We start from the raw sequence: 19,110 nt of genomic DNA on the forward strand, positions 1-19,110 counted from the left end.
TCAGCCAAGGAGGTGGATATCAAACCTGTGCACGCTGGGTGCTGCCAGCAACACATCATAAATAATAGTAATGGAGTGTAATTGCTCATTAAGCCAAATCATAGCCTGGAGCCCTCCATCTGGCCAAACTCCCTTCGACATCAGCGGGAGCTTTGCCAGCAGGTGTGCAATAGGATTGGGGTCCCAAGCAGTGGTACTGCCAACCACGTACAGTAGCACTGCTATTGGGTTTTGATTCAGATCCCCTTGAAACTGCTGTGTGTCTTTTGGATTGATCTAGAAGAATTTAGCTACCTCCCCTTGCGTTACACTGCTTCTCAGCCAGCACAGCTACATCTGTGCAACAGTTATCCCAGATGGAGTATGGAGGAGGAGAATTCCTGACACTGAGCTACGGGATTTTAATTTTAGAGAGGAGATGGAAACTCTTTCCTGTTGGGTCTCAAATGGTGTTTTGTACGGTTGTAATTTGAGGCTTGAAAATGTCCCAGAAGCCTGCAACTGAAAACCCCCAACATGTAATTGATATTGAAAAGTGTTGTGTCCCTGGTGCAAGGGCTATAAAAGGCACTCCTGGTGTGCCTGCCTATCAATCACCTATTGCTATTTGACATTGGTACAACCCTTTGCAAGTGAAAATAATTTACTGCCTTTCCCCATGAAAATTATTTACCATTCCCATTTTGGTTTGAACATTTACTGTTGTGGTTCAAAGCTGTGATGAATTGGTTAGCTATAAATTTTCTTTCCCATTCTCCTCCCACCTCTTCCTAATGCAACACTGGGATGAAGGTTAAGGCATAGGGTGTTATCTGAAGGAAATGCTCCACTCTCAGTGCCCCATCCATCCTTGCTAATGCTTATAGCTCCCCTGTGGTATTGGGAAGTGTAATCGCTATTGTACTGAGGTAGAACAGGAGCTGGAGAGAGATAAATGGCCTAGTTATCAAAACTTCCTAGCCTCCCACAGCCCTCCTTGGGAATACAGCTATAAATGACATTCAAATGATGCTGATAGATGTGAGCTGAGCAGGCAGCAGAACGTGTGCGGTCCCGGTGCTGCGCCCAGGCCAGCCCCTCCTCGCTGAAAATGTCATGGAGATCTCAGCTATCCTGACACTGGCTGCAGACATTGGGGGATGTGTGTGAGATACGTTGCTGTCTGCTCTCAGCTGCTTGTAGACAAATCCCACGGGGTTGCAAAGGCTCAAAATCAAATGGTGACTGAGACATGTTAAAGCTGGAGCTTGCAGAGCTGAATGCAGAGGTGGTTTTTCTTCTTTGGCACAGATTCTGCTCAAGAGAATTACCTCAGAGGTGAAATATGGTAGGGAAAACAGCCCTTTCACCCGGCACTGTAATGGCAGAAGTGTCACTTTTGAGTGACTCAGGTCCAAAATAGTATGGCCTGTGGTGGGTCCAGAAATCAACTCCAGGAGCTCCCTTTCCATCTGTTGTCCTTCCTGGTGTGTGAAACAGGAGGACTGCACATCCCTCAGAAATGGAACAGGAGCAGCTAGAGTAGGTGGCAAATCTGCTTCTCTTATGAGTCTAGAAGGGCTCTTGGGTGTCTTGGCATCTCTTCAGGAGATACCAGGAAAATTCCCCCATCTGGAGGAGGAGAACCTCCCATGAAAACAACCAGCAATCTGTAAGGCTTTGAATCTTATTTTATTATTTTAATTGAATAATTTATTTAATGTTATTGCATTTTATTTTTAGACCCTTTGTTCCTCCTAAGGGGCAGACGTGAACGCACTGCCCTGCAGACAGGTTTTCACTCAAGAGCACGTCTCGGAGGGGTTGTTTCTAGTGCGTTGTGCCAGAAATCCCAGGGCACCAAGAGTGTAGGGCAAAAAAAAGCTTGTCGCTTCCCTTGCAGCCCAGAAACTGAAAGGAAAAGGGTACAGGCTGTCAATCACATCCCGTCAGGTTTTAGGTCCGAAGTCTGGACCAGGGGGCGGGTACACATAGCAAAGCGGAGCGAGGGGAGTTCTTGGGTCCTACGGGTCGGGGCAGACCCCTGGGGTCCGCAGCCGGGCTCGGGACCGGCGCTGCTCCCTCCAGGAGCCACCTGGGAGGGGACAGAGGCAGCACCTCCCGCGAGAGCCCCGTGCAAAAAGGGGCTCCCCGGCGGGACTGGGGCTGTCCGGCTGTGCTGCCCCCGAAACCCCGCTCCGCGGGCAGAGGCTCCGGCTCGGCTGGGCTCGGCTGGGCTCGGCTCGAGCCGCAGCGGCAGCAGCGCCTCCAGCCACCCACCCGCCGCCTCTCCCGGCATCCTTCATCCCCATCCTCCGCTCCTTCCTGCGTCGGCGGTGGAAGCAGCCCCCCGCCGGGGGCCGGGGATGCCCTCCTCTCCCCCCCCTCTTCTTCAGCCGCAACGGAGGAGGGGGGCTGTGATGCTGCAGGGAGATCCCCGGGTGTCGAGCGGGGTCTCCTCTTCCGTCGGCTGCCGGGATCTCCCCGCTCGGCGCCGGCGGCCCCGGCGGCGGCTGCGGGGGGCTGTCGGTCCGGGGCTGGGGGGGCGTAGGGGGACTCCCGTGGCAGGGGGCCGGGACCGGTGCCCCCCACACCGCAGATGACTCGACAGCCGGGGCTGGGGGAGCGGGGGGCGGGCGCCCGGCTATTTGCTGGCTGCATACAATGGGCCACTCCCTAACGTGAGGGTTGGGGGGAGGCAGGAGCTGGGAGGAGGAGGAGGAGGAAGGGAAGGCGCGGGGGGGTGGGGTGGGGGAGGAAGGGGCTCGGGCATCAGGCTGGTAAATAAACTCCGCGATGATTCCCCTCCCTCCCGCCGGCCCCAGGTGCGCGCCGAGCGCCTGCCTGCCCGCTGCCCGCCGGCGGGAATGACCTGACGGGAATGTGACCGACTCCCCCAGCCCACTGCCGCTTACCCCCCCCCATATATATATATATACATACATACATAGATGAATATATATATATAAATACACAGAGAAATCGTTCTGGGGGGAGGGGCGGGGAGCTCGGATCATGGCCCTGGGGCTCCCGGGGCTGCCGCCGCCGCCGCCGATCCGCAGCTCGCCTCCGGGGCCCGACCATGGGGCTGAAGGCTCGGCGCGGCGCCGCGGGCGGTAGCGCGGCCGGCGGGGCGGCGGCGGCGGCGGGGCGGCGAGCGGCGAGCGGCGGCGACCCCGAGCAGGGCTCGCTGGCCCTGGGCGCCGGCGGCGACCGGGACGGGACACTGCTGCTGGAGGGCGGCGGGAAGGAGGAGGGCGGCAAGCGGAGCCCGCCGGGGCTGGGGCTGCTGGCGAAGACCCCCCTGAGCCGCCCGGTGAAGCGGAACCACGCCAGGTACCGCCGCATCCAAACTTTGATCTACGACGCCCTGGAACGACCCCGCGGCTGGGCGCTGCTCTATCACGCCTTCGTGTGAGTACGCGGTGCTCCCCGGGGGGATGCCGGGGGCTGCCCCGGGGGGATGCGCCCGGGGACACCGTTTTGCTTTATCATTCTCTGCGTAAGGCGCTCCAGGGGCTCGCTCCGGCGCCGGGTGTGTGTGGGAGCAAGGGTCTGATACGAGGTGTGCTGCTGAGCGGCTTTATTTCTTTCTTTTCTGTCGTCGGGTTTTCCAAAAAGAGCAGCTGCTTTTAAGTCTGAGTCCCTGTCTTGTCCGTACCCCCACGTTGCCTTGGAGTGGCATTCCCGAGCCTCTATGTCTGAGATGCTGGAAAAGGGATGCCAGAAAGACCAAGCTCTGAGCGGTTTTAAGGCTCGAAGTGCTTCAGGGGAACGCGGCCAGTTCAGCTCAGCCCAGAGCACCGCGTGTGGTTCAACTCACTGTTACAAACCCCGAGCGAACCGACGCCTTCGATAGTTGAAAGTGTCAAATGAAAACCATCGGGTTTTGGTCCGATAAGCATCACCTCGCAGTGCATGAAACCTGAGCGTTGCAGCGCTGTCAGGTAGAAAGTTACACTGACCACAAGTGAACTGAGAGGAAACAAACTCGTTTTGTGACATTCACAAGTCAAGTGAATGGCGAATGGTTTGCACTCCTAAAAATTCTGTACCTTTAAGTTTTCATAGGAAAAAATAATTCTGTGTACAGCATAGAATGGAGTTGGTAGAGTCCTATTAAAATAAATGTGAGGTTTAATGTTGTGAATGTGTTTGAAAACCCAATGGATTATCAGTGATCACGGTGGTACTGTTTTTCTTTGATGCTGTTAGGTGTGCACAGCTCTATGTGACAGAGGATTTAAGCAGTGATTTCTGAAACTGGTTTACTTGGCAAAGACAAACAGAGCTCTCTAGGCTGCACGGGCTGTAGCCTAGAGCTGGATCTTGGGAAGTCCTAATCATTGGCATAGTCTTTGCACCTGCAAATAAACACCTTGAGTGTAGGGCTGTGATTTTTACCTTCAGGCAAATTTTTCATGATGTTGGCAAGGATTTAGCCCTGGACAAGAATTAAAATGAAATGTTCACTACCGGTGTGCTGCTGCGTGCCACTCACTCATTGCTGCTCCCCCCTTTTCGGTGTTTATTTATAAAGTACATCTTGGGACACAGGTCCTATTTTCCAGATTAATTTCTATGAATATGTGGATACTGGGTGCTGTGACACTTTTTCAGTTCTTTTGCTCCTTTTTGCCACAGGAAAACTCGTGCTGGCAGGCAGGGAGCGACAGCACTTGGAGTGTGTTATGCTGGGAAGGCTCTTTGGTCCAGAGCTTGCTGTTTAGTCGTGCTCAGTATTGCATAATGCTGCTTCTTGCTGGGGGGAGCCATGTCTGGACGGAGGGGCACCCCTTTCATCCTGCCTTAGTCAACCCCCACACACACTGCATCAGTGAGGATTTGGCACATGGCAGAGCACTGTGAGCAGTTGGCATTCCTCTGTGGCAGCTGGGTCAAATCTGTGCCCAGGCTTGTGTCTGGATATAGGCAATAGGACAGTGGATATGTGTGGAGAGGCTCAGGTGAGCTGAGAGATTCACGTTTATTTGCAGCGGTATAAGAATTTCCAAGTTGCAACGTTTATTTTAGGTAGCTCTCCACATGTGTGGTTGATCTTAAGATCCTTATGCAATATGATTCACAGAACAGGAAAAAAATCAGGATATTTGGATTGTTCAGTCCTTCTTAGGAGTGGACCTGACACTGTGTGGTCAACTTCCCTTTGGTGACTACTCAGTCCTGCAAAACTGAAATTTGAGTCTGACCTGCTCTCACAGAAGTCAATAACAGCTTTGTTAAAATCATTGATGCCAAGTTTAATATTAATGAAAATGAAACAAAACACTTTTAGAAGTCCTTATCCTTAAAGGAAGTAAAACACAGAAGTCTGTCAGCTGAGCACAAACACCCTGTCTCTTCCCAGGACACCCCAGGGGGCTCAGCAGTCCAAGTTGGCCCCACTGGGTTTCTGTTCAGTCTCAGCTCCTTCTGAACTCAGTTGAAGTTGTGCAGTCTCACCTCAATGTAGGATCAAACCCTACAAAAAGGAATCTGGTGAGAGTGATGGCAGAGTGTGCTGAGATCTTGCTGACAGACTTCAGAGCTTGTTCCTGCCACTGAAGAATGAAGACCTGCTCGAGAGCAGAAGTGCCGTGGGAAACAGCATCTAAGTTGGTATCCAAAGTCTTTGTTCTTGCTTTCAAATGAATTGTCTTTTAACCTTTTTTCCTTCTCTAAAGGAGTCCCTCTCGTGTTGGAGGTGCTGCTGTGACAATGTGTAGTGCCATCCCAGCAGTCCCCCAGTGATACTTTTCACACTAAAACAGTTTACACTTTTCCTTGGGAAGGCAAGAGATTGCCTATCTTTCCATAAAATAGACAAATTTGATCCTGTGTTACTCTTTAGTAAAAGTCCCATTTTTCTTATCTTAGTGGCATGTTACACTTTGTCTCATCTTCTGAGTAACTTTGCAATAAATGCCATGCACTCAAAACTACCAGTAAGATGGTTGCTCTCATATACAAATAACCAGACAATAAACAGCTGAGAGCCAAAAGGGATTGCAGCATGGATGGATGTGATTAATTCCTTATAGATCCAAGCATTCAGAGATATTTAATGAAAAAATTATACAAAGGACTCCAGTGCTGTGGAGGGTTTGGGAAGCTGCTGATGGAAGAGGGTTGCAACCTTCAGGACATGCCAAGGATGTTGTATGGGGCTCAGGAAGGGGCTTTGCCAAGGTCTTTGTAAAAGCTTTGGGTGCTAGAACTTTTAAAAGGGTGGTACAGATGGGATCTTGTTAAATCATAGAGCGATGCACATATGGCTGCAAAGGGGTCATGATCCCCTGTGTATCTCACTCTTATAATTAATTAATGGCCAGTCTTCGCGAGCGAAGATTTGGGAAAGGTCATTAACCCTTCGAGCCTGCGCAGTGGATTTTTTAGGTGAGACACAGCGTGCGCTGAACTGAGCCCACCCTTTAATCCTGAGGTTCATCTGCCGGGGCCAAGCAAGCTTGGACAGTGGCAGTGAGGTCCCCAGGACGTAGGTTTGTTTAGAGTGACCTTCTCTTAGATGGATGACCTTACAAGGCTGACGAGCTCCATCTGCCCGGGGGGCTGGGAATCGAACCCGGGTCGCAGCGGTGAGAGTCCTGCACCCTAACCACTAGACCACCAGAGGCCCCCTCACTCTTATAATGTGCACATAAATAAGACTTGAGCAGTGCCTGTTGTAAACTCTTGCTTCAGTTCAGGTAGTGTTAGATCTACTGTAATGATTCAGTCTATTGACATAATTCAAGGAGAACGCATGAACGTGATCAGGCCCTACCAAGCCCTAGGGATAAAGATGCAGGGGAGAAAGGGAAAGGTTCCTGATGGCAAATTTAACATTCAGCTTTCACTGGCAGTGATTTACAGAAAGTAGCATGAGATACTTTCTTCGTAATTCTTCCTTCTTTCTTGTTCTGCAAAAGTGAGTTTGTTCAAGCCTATCCTTGGGGAGTCGTTCCCTAAAGAAGCTGACTCTGTTTCCTTTCCTATCTGAAAACATTTATTCTCTGGCAGCTCTTCCGGACAGGAGATTTGTGTATCACCCATGAAGTTCCGCTTTGCTGGGACACCAGGGTTGATGGACTTCTTGGCAATATGGCAATGTCTTAGTGGCATAGTCGGTAAGAGGAATTTGTTTTTCCTAAGAAGAATTTCACCTCTGTAAGGCTAAACTTCTCCTGAACGTTTTCGATAAAATGAAATAAAATAAAAAAAATAAATCTCTTTTAACCTTTGAGGTATTTAATTTGGACATGTCTCTTGGGGGTTGCAGGTCAGGCTACAATCTATCCCTGCTCTTTCCTGAGCTCCTGTCACTGTAGGAATAACTGATGTTCCCATGTAGTACTGTATTTCCCTTTGTGTTAGGCAGCACAATATATTGTAGGAAACCCATGCGGTTGTGCCTCGTGGGATGTGTACTTTGGACAGGGAGACAGACTCAAGACCTGTCCACCTCCACAAACCATCCAAATGCTTTATTTATGCACTGAAGCATTCATGAATAGAATGAAGAATTGAAAATAAGTAAGATTTTGATTTTTCCAGTTTATTTTTAATTGTAAGCACGAAGTATTTGTTGGATAATGAACAGAGTCCAGAAAGATAACATAATACAGATCAAGTTTGGAATTGCAATTTGTGGAAAATTTTCAATCTGACAAAGAAAATAGAGGCTGAAGGAGAGGTATCTAGGATATATTCTTGTTTTCATACCATCTTCTGAGACAACTGCAGCCTTTACTTTCACAGAAAAATAAGACCAGGAAAAGGTTTGGGATTAGATTTTTCTTTTTGGGAAAGTGTGCAATATCAGCTGCACTCTGCTGGTGTAGATCACCATGTGTACCTGCTGATGAGAGGGGGAAACCATGGGGAACAAGAGAGAACCCTTCTCTATTTGCCATGTAATCTTCTTTCAGTAGTGCTTAATACCTGGAATAAAAAGAGGAGGCAGAGTCATGCGACCCATCAAATCATCAGCATTTCTGGGAAGCACCAGCGAGCACCTCCTGCATGACTGATCGTAGGTGTGTTGTTTGCAGAGAAGAGTGTCATGGGACTTGGGGAACAGGTTGAAGGTTTGGGGGCTTTCCATTATTTTCTTCTTCCCCCTTTGGGAGATGCTCTTTAAGACGTGCTCAACCACCTCCAGCCTGTGTGTGACATTTGGGGTGAGATGGGAACAGGTTTAGAACAAAAAGAAAGACAAATAGGAATCCTTCCTTGGCCTGTTTGGCAAGGACTTGTATCTAAGTGAGTCCCTGGAGCAGCAGAGCGAGCCTGGTCCATTAGTGAGTGCCCTTTGCTTATGTGTTTGCCAATTTGAGTTCTGTTTTAATTATTTATGCTAATTCATCATAATGCACAGATAAATATTCTGCAGTATACTTTGTAAAAAATAATGAAGTCTTAGTCATTGGAGACCTTACCACACACCTCTGCTGTTGCAGCTCCAGACTTGCAGAGCTGCCCTGTGTTTGTGTGTGGTTTAAGGAGATGGGACTGTGCCTCAGTCACTGGGATCAGCCAACATGACAGGCTGTGGTCACCAGGGGTTTGCTGGGAGGAATGAGAAGGGGCATCAGAGCCTGGGGAAGCCACTGTCTGGGTAACGTGAGTGGCTTGTGATTCCCAGCCATAGCTTTGGAGTCACTTCAGCAGCTCGCAGGTGCCCAACACTTGTTTAGGCATCCAAACTACCTCTGAAATTACAGACCTTTGGTGAGAATAGGTGTGTTTTCATCTACAGCTTCATATCTCTGTGCTTGGGCATTGGTGCTGACAGCAAGACCCATTCTGTGGTGGTACCTGCAGAAGTTGAGTTGGTTTGCCTGCTCATTCCACGTTGCCATGACTATGCTGGTAACTTGAGTCTTGGTGCTGCTCGTGCCTGCTCAATGGGCTCGTGGGAGCTGCAGGCACACGATTCCATGTTGCACAGGTGTGTGCCTCAGTGTCCCCCAAACCCCTGAGGATGCAGGTCCCTCAGCACCCTTCTGGCAAGTCCAGTCCCCAGCTCAAACTATGCAATGCAGCCTTGTCTGGACGGGTGTCAAGATCCACTGTGGTCAGCAATGCATGAGGGAGGGCTTGACATGTGGGAGAGCATCAGGACTGCCAGTGTCAGCAAACACTCAGCAGCTGGTCTTTCAGTGCTGTCAGCTCAGCCTAGGAATAATAGCTTCTCAAAAAGAAGTCATAGTCCCTGGTGTAATGTCTGTAAAACTGAACAGTCCCAAATTTCATCCATTTGTTGAGCAGTGATACAGCAAAGCCCCTCCAGCAGCCAGCAAAGCAAGTTTTTCTTCTCTTTTATGAACTTGGTGTGAGAAGCAGCACCATCTCAGTGCCACCCCTGCAGTTCTGGAGATACTGCCAGCAGTTAAGGCCAGGACTAGACTGACTGCAGTATCTCCAGCCTGGACTGTGGTTGGAAGCACCACTTTGTTCATCTCAGTTTCCTCATGTGCCTCGGTTTGTTCCTTGCAGCAAACATTAGATCATGACAGGACACAGCAGGGCCTGGGCTCCTCTGGAACAGCTGCTGGGTGGAGAGGGCACCTGGGTTTTACTTATTGTTTTAACCTGAGAGGGAGATTAGGAAAATGGTACAAAAAATGAACAGGGAGAAACTTTCCACACCCATTTTGCTCATTTTGCTGTAAAATGTAGAAACACTCAAAACAAATTTAATGGGAAAAATAGTAACTAAAGACTATTAACAGCTGTATTAGAAAACTAATACATTTATATAACACCAGTCATATGTCAAAGTGTGCTCGAATGTATGCAAGTGAACATGAAGGTGCCCCAGCAATTCCTACTTCTCCTGAAGGTCACCTCAGAAGCTACTCACCCTGCACATTTCTGTTCTTTTTTGGGACTCCCTGTCTTCAAATATCACTTGATTAAATCCTCTTTAATTATAGGTTACCCAGCATACAAACCTGTGCATGTATGTTGAACACGATTCTGTATCTCTTGGTCATCAGAAAGTCCTTTGTAGCATTGAGATGCATGTGCAATGTTCAAGGACAAGGTCTGAACTAGAATAATTTGTATCTAATTTAACAGCTGTAATGAACTTTCTAATCAAAATCAGTCAAGTGAGTGTTGAGATCATTTATATCTTTTTAAAAACATAATAGATTGTTGACCTTAGACATAGCCAGGTAGCTGAGTGGCTGGGTACTACCATGATCAGCCTTGCATGGTATAAATAAATTATAATGTTTATTCTTGTATTTAATAATGCTATATTCGATTCTTGTATTTAATAGTGCCATACTCTTTTCTTGTGCATGGAACTTTACAGAAGGAATGGAGCCATGGAGACATTGCATCTGCTATTGCTTCTGGCAGATACTGTATTAAATAGAATAACTTAAATATTAATAGCTTTGCAGGGAATGTGGTCTGCAAGAGCTGTTAAGTGTATGCTGCCTTCTGTCTCAGGATGGTAGCTGGGAAACTTAGTGTTTTCTGTGAAGAGAGGGACACGCCCTGGGATATTTGGATTCATGGTAACCTACTTTGGAAAAAGGCACTTTGGGAGAACTTCCAGGCTGGAAATCCGTAAATTGCCTTCCCCAGCCTTAAGTGAGCAAACTACTTAAAAGTCTGTTTGACTTGGAGCAAGTGATGTCAGGAGGAACCTATCCAAGGTGGCACTGAGGTAATTCAAAGCAGAACAGTGTGACTGAGATTTGGTGGAAAGCAGCACTGGATATCATCATCTTCCTCTGCACAACCAGCTCGCTGTTCTGTTCAGGCCTGGTGAGATCCTTCTAAGCTCCACTTCTCTACAGGATCCATCACAGGTCTTCATCCCTTCCAGAGCTTAACAGCCACCTCTAATTGTAGTCACCAGGATAACACCTTGTCCTCCTTAGTGGTGCAAACCATGCCGAGGTGAAGGTTTAATATATCTAACGCTGCTAAATCTCAGTTGGAGAGATGCTGCGACCCTGGCATGAGAAGCCTGCAGAGTCTCTTGAGATGCCCTGTGCTCTCACTCCTTTCTCCTACGTGCATTAATCTTGCCAAAGTCTTTCCCAATTTACTTTTTCTTGAATACTGGTCCATGGTGGTGGAGCAGTTCAGATCCATTGTATGCCAGCAGCAGTGCAGGACTCCTCATCCTCTGGGTTGGCTCTTGTCTTTTACTTTGAGTCCACACACTTTGTTTTAAGTTGTGGATACTTACATCTTGCTTGTCCCCCCAGTTTTTAGAGCTGTGGCTGGGAGCTGTATGAATGTGTTTTGCATTACTTTGCCAACTTGTGTTAATTTGTGATTGTCATGTTGACCCTCCAGTGCTGTGTTTTAATCTCAGGTGCTTTTTATATTTACTTTGTTCTGTCCTCACTAGTGTCTTGGTCACCTTCTATATTAGTACCTTATAATTTTTTGCTAACATTCAATTTAGTTCTTTTTCCAGATTGTTAAGGAAGCATTTAATAAGGCCAGAACTAAGAAACTCCATTCAGCATTTCACTAAATAAAAACTCCCCCCCCTGTTAATGCGATATCATTTTTTAGGACTTTATTCATATCTCTGAACCCAATTTTTAATGTCATGGTGTTTCTCATGGTCATCTGAATTAATACTAAAACAAAGACTTTATGAGATACTGCACCTGTGTCAAAACTGCAAATAGTTCCGCATTTCTTTTTGTTCAAACCTGAGTCTTGTTTATCTATTTAGTTCTGTGATGTGCATTTAATTGTTGTCTTCTTATCTCAGATATTTCATGTTTTTGACATGGTGTGTACCTCGTACAACAAAATAATTCATTGTTCCTCGTACCATCCACCTCTAAAGCAGAGCTAAAGCAATGCTGAAAGCTTAAATGTCCTAATCCATCCAGGTCCTAGTTCTTCTACATTTTATAGAAGCCATTAGATTTGGGTTGTATCTAACTTTAGGTGAACGACAGAGATATTAATACTAAACCAGAAGACTCTTTACAGGGAATTCCCCACTGACTGTAAATTCAGTCTAAAATTTTCTGCTTTCAGTGGGGATGGAGGAGAAGCAAGTACAGCTGCTGAGGGACTGATAGTGAAATCCCCAAAGCGCCCTGTGGGGAGCTGCCCACCAGCTCTCAGCAGTGCAGCATCAGCTCTGCTTATCTTTGCTCCCCTCATGCCTCCCCATGCAGGGCTCAGAGCGTTTATGAGGAGGGATTACACCCTGAGGAGGGAATGTCAAGAGCAGCTGATTGAAACTGCAGGGGAATTAATTTAGGAAGGTAATTACACGAACTGGAATTTGCTCTTCTACCTTTGCTAACACTGCTGCTCTTGTGAGACGTGCTGGAAGAATTTCAATGCACACAGCTGGCTGAGGCTCCCTGATCACACCTCAGGCACCGTCTGCACCGTGCCACCAGATGCACAGGGCCACAGCTCAGGACCAGCCTTGCTCTGCAGCTATGACAGCAGCTTTCCTCATGCCTAGAGTAGGCATTAACTGTCTAGACTAATTGGCAGAGCCATACCAGGGATGTTCCCAAGCAGTGACACACACTGACTGATAACACTGCTGGATGACCTGTCCCATGGTTTTGTTCTGAGTGACTGAGCACAGATCAAGTGTTACCACAGACCTGGGACCACTCCCAGTAGGAGTCTGAGTGGGGCTCCCTGCTTTGGAGGCAGGTGAGGTCAATGATATGGACATTGGTCATGCCAGCTGGTCTCATGGACAGAGAGCAGGGCTGAGCATCTTTGGGTTACTAGAAAAGACGTAATTCTTATATATGAGATCTTACCAATTTGGGAATATCCTCCTGGGTCTATGCAAAAAGCCACTTTTTTGGGATAGAATCTTAAAATAATTTGGGATGGAAGGCACCTTTAAAGGTCATCTAATCCAACCCCCCTGCCGTGGGCAGGGACACCTTCAACTCGAGCAGGTTGCTCAGAGCCTCATCCAACCTGACCTTGAATGTTTCCAGGGATGAGGCATCCACCACCTCTCTGGACAACCTATGCCAGTGTTTTATCACCCTCATTGTAAAAAAATTCTTCCTTATACGTAATATAAATGGACACTCTTTTAGTTTAAAACCATGACCCGTGGAATAAGACCCTTCACTTTGATAAAGACCCAAGAAACCCTAACCCACTGAAATAATACAGGTTTCACCCTATGTGTGTGCCCAGTAACACATTTTATTTTCTATATCTTTTCTTCTTCCTGTTCATGGGACTTCACCATGGCTTTTGCCTTTTCTGTTTCAACATTCCTTGTGCTGATCAAACTCCCGTGGAGGTTCAAACACTTCACCCCCACATCTTGGCATATTAACAAAAGAATACATTTTTGTGGTACAAATCCAGGAGGAAGAGCCCACTGATCGTTCATTATCAAGCTTCTTACTTGTGTAAAACATAGAAGAAGATATTATTAGTTGTGTTGCTGCTGATATTTGGGTATTTCTCCTGAGTTTGTCTCACTCATTATTGTAGATTACCTTGTCAGGTTCTGGGTGCAGAGGTGGGCTGACAGAGGCAGTTCCTGCTCTCAGAGCATGGTGCTATCACATAGTACATTGTCAAATACACTGCTTTTTTCAGTGTTAAATTACTTAAACGAACTGCATTTCCCTGCTTTTCCTCAGGGCTCCAGCATCAGTCTCTCCACAGTCACAATGAGATCCATCCATCTATCCCATTATCTGAGGAAGCTGTCTGGAATCCTTTTATAGATGATAAAGAAAAACAGGAAATGGAACTTTCTAGAGTGCAATTAATCTCATTCTAAAGACAGTTCTAAACTAGGTGAGTTTAATCACCTCTTGCAGTGCCTGAAACTTTCTGCTGACTACAAAGGAGACCTCATGTGACTAACTTAAATTTGGGTATTTGCACTGAAAACACCTGGGGAATGGGAAACTTTTTGCCTGACCTGAGAGGCAAGGATCAAAGCCACATTGAGACAGCTGAATTTACACATGTTCAGTAGGTATTTAACTTCTCTTTATAGTCAGTGGAGATCTAGTCAATACAGTCAATGGATTTTTTTGGTGCAATTCATCCAACCAGATGTGGGGGTCTGCTTTACATGGAGATAAATTACACCTTCAGCTCTACTGAGCAACTCTCCGTGGTCTATAGCAGGAGCTGAGGTGACTTGATCTCTGGTAAATGTCTGTAGTAAAAGCCACAATCACACAGAAAAGTCAAACCTTTAAAGGCAAGAGGAATATGACTCATATTATTGCATAGGCTTTTATTAATATTAGGCTCAGTTCTAATTCCCTTTCCTCAAGAGTTTTACATATGTGGCTACTTATTATCCCAGGCCATGACAAGCCTACGGTCATCCCTGACATGATGCCAAAGAACATATGATTTCAGTAGCTTTAATATCTTTCTCTAGTTGGGAGTCTTGAGCTTACCTTTCCACTTTCCCTTTGTTCTTTGTTTTGCCATGGGCTTCATCTCCCTGAGCCCTCCCATAAATTTGCTCTTAGTTTATGATCAGTTGCAGTTGATCTTGAGGTCACACTCAAATCCAGACATAACTACCTTTTGTACTGAGCTTCAGATCCAAACCTCGGATTGACTCTGTTTTCCCTCCATCTTCTTGTGGCCATTCAGGATTTACCTGGGCACAGGTGTTAACTGTGGTGGGAGTTTGCCAGCAACAGGCCAGCTTCCTCCTATTCCTGCATTTCTGTCCATTTACATTGTTGACTCTGTCTCTCAAAATTGCCTCACCAAATCAAAGACAACACTGCTTTCTAGCAGGTGTCTTTTAGGGCCCAGAAAACACTTTGTGAGTGGTTTGGACATTGCCCTTTTGAAGCTTGTAACAAGTGTAAAAGGTCAATTTGAATGGCCTGTTGTGAATGAGGGTGATTGTGAGGGTCATTCATAAGCTCAGAGTGTTTTTTAAGTGCTACAGTTTTCTCTGTAAAGTTGGAGACTTTGCAGATATGTAGGCACCACTCAGTATTTTCAAGGGCATGCTCACTTTCATACACCAGCTGAATCAGAAAACCAGCATAATTGAACCTAATACTGAAATCATCGGAGAACTGTACAAAATCTGGATGCATGCAAATGCCCTGACATAAAGAAGTGTTTTTGGGTGGTGGTGTGTTCCTTTTACAGCTGCTAGTTTGCGTTTTGCTTGTTTTTGCAGAAATACTGAGCCAGCAACCTCTTTTAGTCATGTCAGTGCAAATGTAGAGTAAATCTATTACAGTCAGAAGAACAATTGGATTTGGCTGCTGCACCACAAACTTGTTCTGGACTTACTACAAAATCTTTTCATTTTTTACTAATACTCTCTGCTCGTACCAGAGGCCAAGGTCAAGGTCCTGCACCTCTGGCAAGGTACTTCCCTTCTACAACAGACTTGTCCTCTCAGTAAGGTAAGCCAGCTTAAGGAATGGGATAAATAGGAGAGATGGAGATCCCCTGGCAAGAAAACAAGTGAACACCACTCTGTCCCAGAGCTGCCAGTATTCACACCATGGTGTTCATCATGTTGGGAGCTGGTTTATATAAACACTTCCTTCCCTCTCTGCTCTTCAAAGATGAAAGAGGATTTTTCCTACCTCCTAAATCCAGTTATTTGGTTAACAAATCCAGTGCAGATAAGCTGGGGCAGTTAAGCAAGTGAAGTACTGTCTTTCTGCCCATTTCTTGGTGAAGGTTGTGTCTGATCTTGGAGTTGTAGGAGGGAGTTGACAATTACAACCATAAAACCTTTTAGTTTGTAGGGTTTTAGAGGCCTCCAGTCCAGTCCCCAGAGCAGGGTTAACTTCACAGTCAAATCAGGTTGCTTCAGTCTGTATCCAGTTGAGTTTTGTGCATCTCCAAGAGCTGAACTACTTTATATTGTGAGGAGTGATAAATTTGGTTGCTCTTCACAGATATGTTGTTTAATGCATTTCTTATAACAGGTAGACTTCTAGGCCAGGAGTCTTCTTCCCGCCCCACTCCATTCAATCCTGAGTATGCATGGACAGAAGTGAGATGTAACATCTGGACAGAGATGCTGGGCAGGTCAGCCCACTGTGGAGGAAAAAAATGCTCCAGATTTTTAACTATGAAGAGAGTTGTGTGCCGCTAGGCTAATTAACACCAACACTGCCTATGTTTGCAGCACTGGCCCTGGGGGATGCTAGGAATAACCTTCGGTGTAATCAGTACAGGTAACGGAGAATAGGAAACCTTTCCCAATGACTTCTCTTTTTTTTTTTTTTTTAAACTGTAATTTGACATTTCCACCAAATTTTCATTATTCAGAAGAATAATTCAGTCTCAACTCTACAACTCCTTTGTACTTTCCAATCTCTTTCTCCTTGTCCCTCACTCAATCCCATATTCTCTCCTTCCCTTGGTGGCATTCATAGCCTGGTTACTGAAAAACAGCACCCATCACTGAATCATCCAGCTCTTCTCTGTGCCTTTCCTCAGCCTCTCCTACTTTGACTATGACAACAGAGTTCAGTTCGACTTAAAATCTGTGGACCTAAGTGCTGGTATCAGGTTGACAGAGCCGACATGACAAATTGTCTCCTACTCAGATATAGTTGTATTTACCTTTTGGTCTTTTTTACACTTTTTTTATTTAACTTATTGGATTTTAACATTGAGTTCACCCATGTCAGGATTAAAACTGTGTCTCAAATTCCCTCAGAGTAGGGACTCAACGAGAATTACTTTATCCATATGGTGAAAGGTAGTTTAGGTGCAGGAATTATCTCTGAATCACCTTGTGTTTCATTAGTGTTTCTCTTTTGCTTTCACAGCTCCCTGATGTTAAATATGGCATTTGGTGCTAAGGTGCTTCCGCTGGGCCAGCCTGTGACTTTGACCACAGCCCAAAGTGAGAGTCCCTACATAAACAGCATCCTTGTAGGAGAAGAGTTGTTTTAATTCAGACCCACACACTTCTGAGTCACGGCTCCTGATCACTCTTTGCTCCAGGGGTGACGGTGGTGTTAGGGAAGGACTGATTTATTGATGACCTGTGTAGGTAACAGCTTTCTTGTGGTGACTCAGCTGTTCTCTCGAGAAAGAGGGAACATGAAGTGGAGGTGGACACCCATCTCTCTTCTCAGAAAGGGAACAAACTGAACTAATATCTGTTCCTGGTCTCAGTGGTAGGAGGAAGTGATTTAGGAGCATGATATACAGGCTAATCCATGATCTGCATGTTACTACATACCCAGCTTGAGGTGTTGCTCCCAGAGTCAAGGTGATAACAGTGTCCTAGTTTGCAGATCCATTTGCAATCAGTGTTGATAACCAAGAAATTAAAGATGGGAGCTCTTGGTGTGACAATAAATGAACAGCAACTTTCTCTAGCAATTGAGTGTATAGGCAGGGTTGAATTCCTGAATCACCACATTCTCCAGTAAATGGGATGAGAAAGAACATTGCTCCCAGAGACCAAAGCAGGACATAATCACCTTTGAAACAACATTTTGTTGGACACCATAGGGAAGCTCTTCTGTTACAGAATAATATCTTACAGTTTTCTGGAAACAGTAACTCTAAAGAAAACATCATTAGGATGAGTGAAGAAAAGAGATTTTGAGCAGATGGAAATCTGTCTTCATTGGCAGTGCTTGTTTTCACTTATTCTACCATGAGTTAATTTCCCAGCAACTTGAAGTAGATAATGTGTTTATAAGCCTTAATCTGAGTTCTCCATCAATGTTTGTTCCAGTCTACGAAGACGGGGAGTTTCTGTTATACTAGAGGGCTTTTTGATTGCATAAATGATGATATAACACGGTTGGAAGATGATGCAAGATAAATTTAGGCTAATAGGGGAACAGATATCTGCTGGAAGAATTTGCACAAGAAATTATCAATTTTCCACTTGTCATTTTTAAACCAAACTTGGAGAATTTTTTAGAAGACAGCTGTAGGCTATAGCTTTGCTGCAAAATATGGGCTAAATCAATAATTCTGCATATTCTTGGCTGATGATTAGGCAAGACTTAAAGTTATAACTAGGAATATTTTTTTTTCTAATTTAGCAACAATAAGATAAGTAAATGAGAAATGAAGTAACTCAGGAAAAAGATATTTACTTATATCTTAACTGTATTGTTAACATCATAATGTAACATAACAGAAGCAGTAGCAGTTATAGTGATTGGGCTGGAATTCTTAAGACTAAATGTAGTTATGTCTTCCCTGTAAATATCTAAATGTGTCATTTCAATCTCCTCAGATGCTGGTATAAACCACTGCTGCAGGAGCATTGCTGATGTTCAACTCATCCTGAAATAAATGACGACAGGGATATATCACATCCTGATTACCAGTGATGATACCAAATAAATAGGTATCACTTGACTGTAATGGGAGATTCAGTACATGGCTTACATATAGACACCTACATTACAAACACTAACTTTGTGAGATGAATCTTATCCTAATCACATTGTTGAAGGCCTTGTGGGGATAATAACTTCACAAAGTACTCGGGCAGGAGGGTAGAACAGAGCTGTCCTTTTTGGCCCGAAGATGACTGCCCCGAATACGAAAATCTCATACAGTCTAAAGTCTGGAACACCTTTCTCAAAACATGAACCAAGATCACCAAATTTCTGCAGTGCTGAATTCTGATTCAGTCTTGTACCTAAATCTTGTTGTGGTGCCTCTTACTCTCACCTTGTGGTGACCTGTGCTGATGTCCCTCAGGGACATCCCTTCTGTGCATGCAGAAGGTAAAGCTCATGTAGCATAGCTTTGCAGAACTGGGGCCAGAAATTGTTGCTGTTTCTCTGGTCAATGTAGTCCTTACATAAATAGTGAAATAATATTTGCCAGAATGTAGTGTTTTGGTTTTGTTTGGTTTTTTTTCTGGAAAGGGCCCAACACAATGTTATCCTATTCAGAACATAAATACCTAGCTGTATCTCTTGAGCTATTTAAAAAAGCAATTGCAATATGGTCATTCCTTTAGCTGTCAGCTCTGTTGAAGAGTGGGATGTAATTTTTAGGTGTCCACGCAGTCTCTTTGCCACTGATCCTGCAAGGAGAACAGATGGACCTGTCTGATGTCTACCTTGTCCAGAGGGAAAAAAGAATGGTTTTCAACCCACTTGGTTAAAAAAAAAAAAAAAAAAAAAGAAGAGG

At 45.6% G+C, this 19,110-nt stretch overlaps 1 protein-coding gene and 1 long non-coding RNA gene across 3 annotated transcripts in view; both read left to right on the plus strand.

Moving 5' to 3' along the window:
* Positions 1–3,058: 3,058 nt before the first annotated feature.
* KCNQ3 (potassium voltage-gated channel subfamily Q member 3) overlaps positions 3,059–19,110 on the plus strand; it is a 204,881-nt gene continuing 188,829 nt past the window's right edge. The window contains exon 1 of one of the 2 annotated variants that reach the window (XM_017818331.1): positions 3,059–3,393. In XM_017818331.1, the coding sequence (XP_017673820.1) occupies positions 3,062–3,393 (332 nt within the window). In that variant the 5' untranslated portion in view covers positions 3,059–3,061. The remainder of the gene's footprint in view (positions 3,394–19,110) is intronic. The other variant, XM_017818332.1, reaches the window with a different exon arrangement.
* On the plus strand, positions 8,887–18,351 carry LOC108498967. Its single transcript, XR_001875361.1, has 4 exons — positions 8,887–8,929; positions 12,153–12,242; positions 13,617–13,776; positions 18,200–18,351. It is a non-coding gene; the product is annotated as an uncharacterized LOC108498967 (long non-coding RNA).

The sequence above is a fragment of the Lepidothrix coronata genome, unplaced genomic scaffold (assembly GCF_001604755.1).
Source record: "Lepidothrix coronata isolate B3197 unplaced genomic scaffold, Lepidothrix_coronata-1.0 Scaffold67, whole genome shotgun sequence".
NCBI lineage: Eukaryota > Metazoa > Chordata > Aves > Passeriformes > Pipridae > Lepidothrix > Lepidothrix coronata.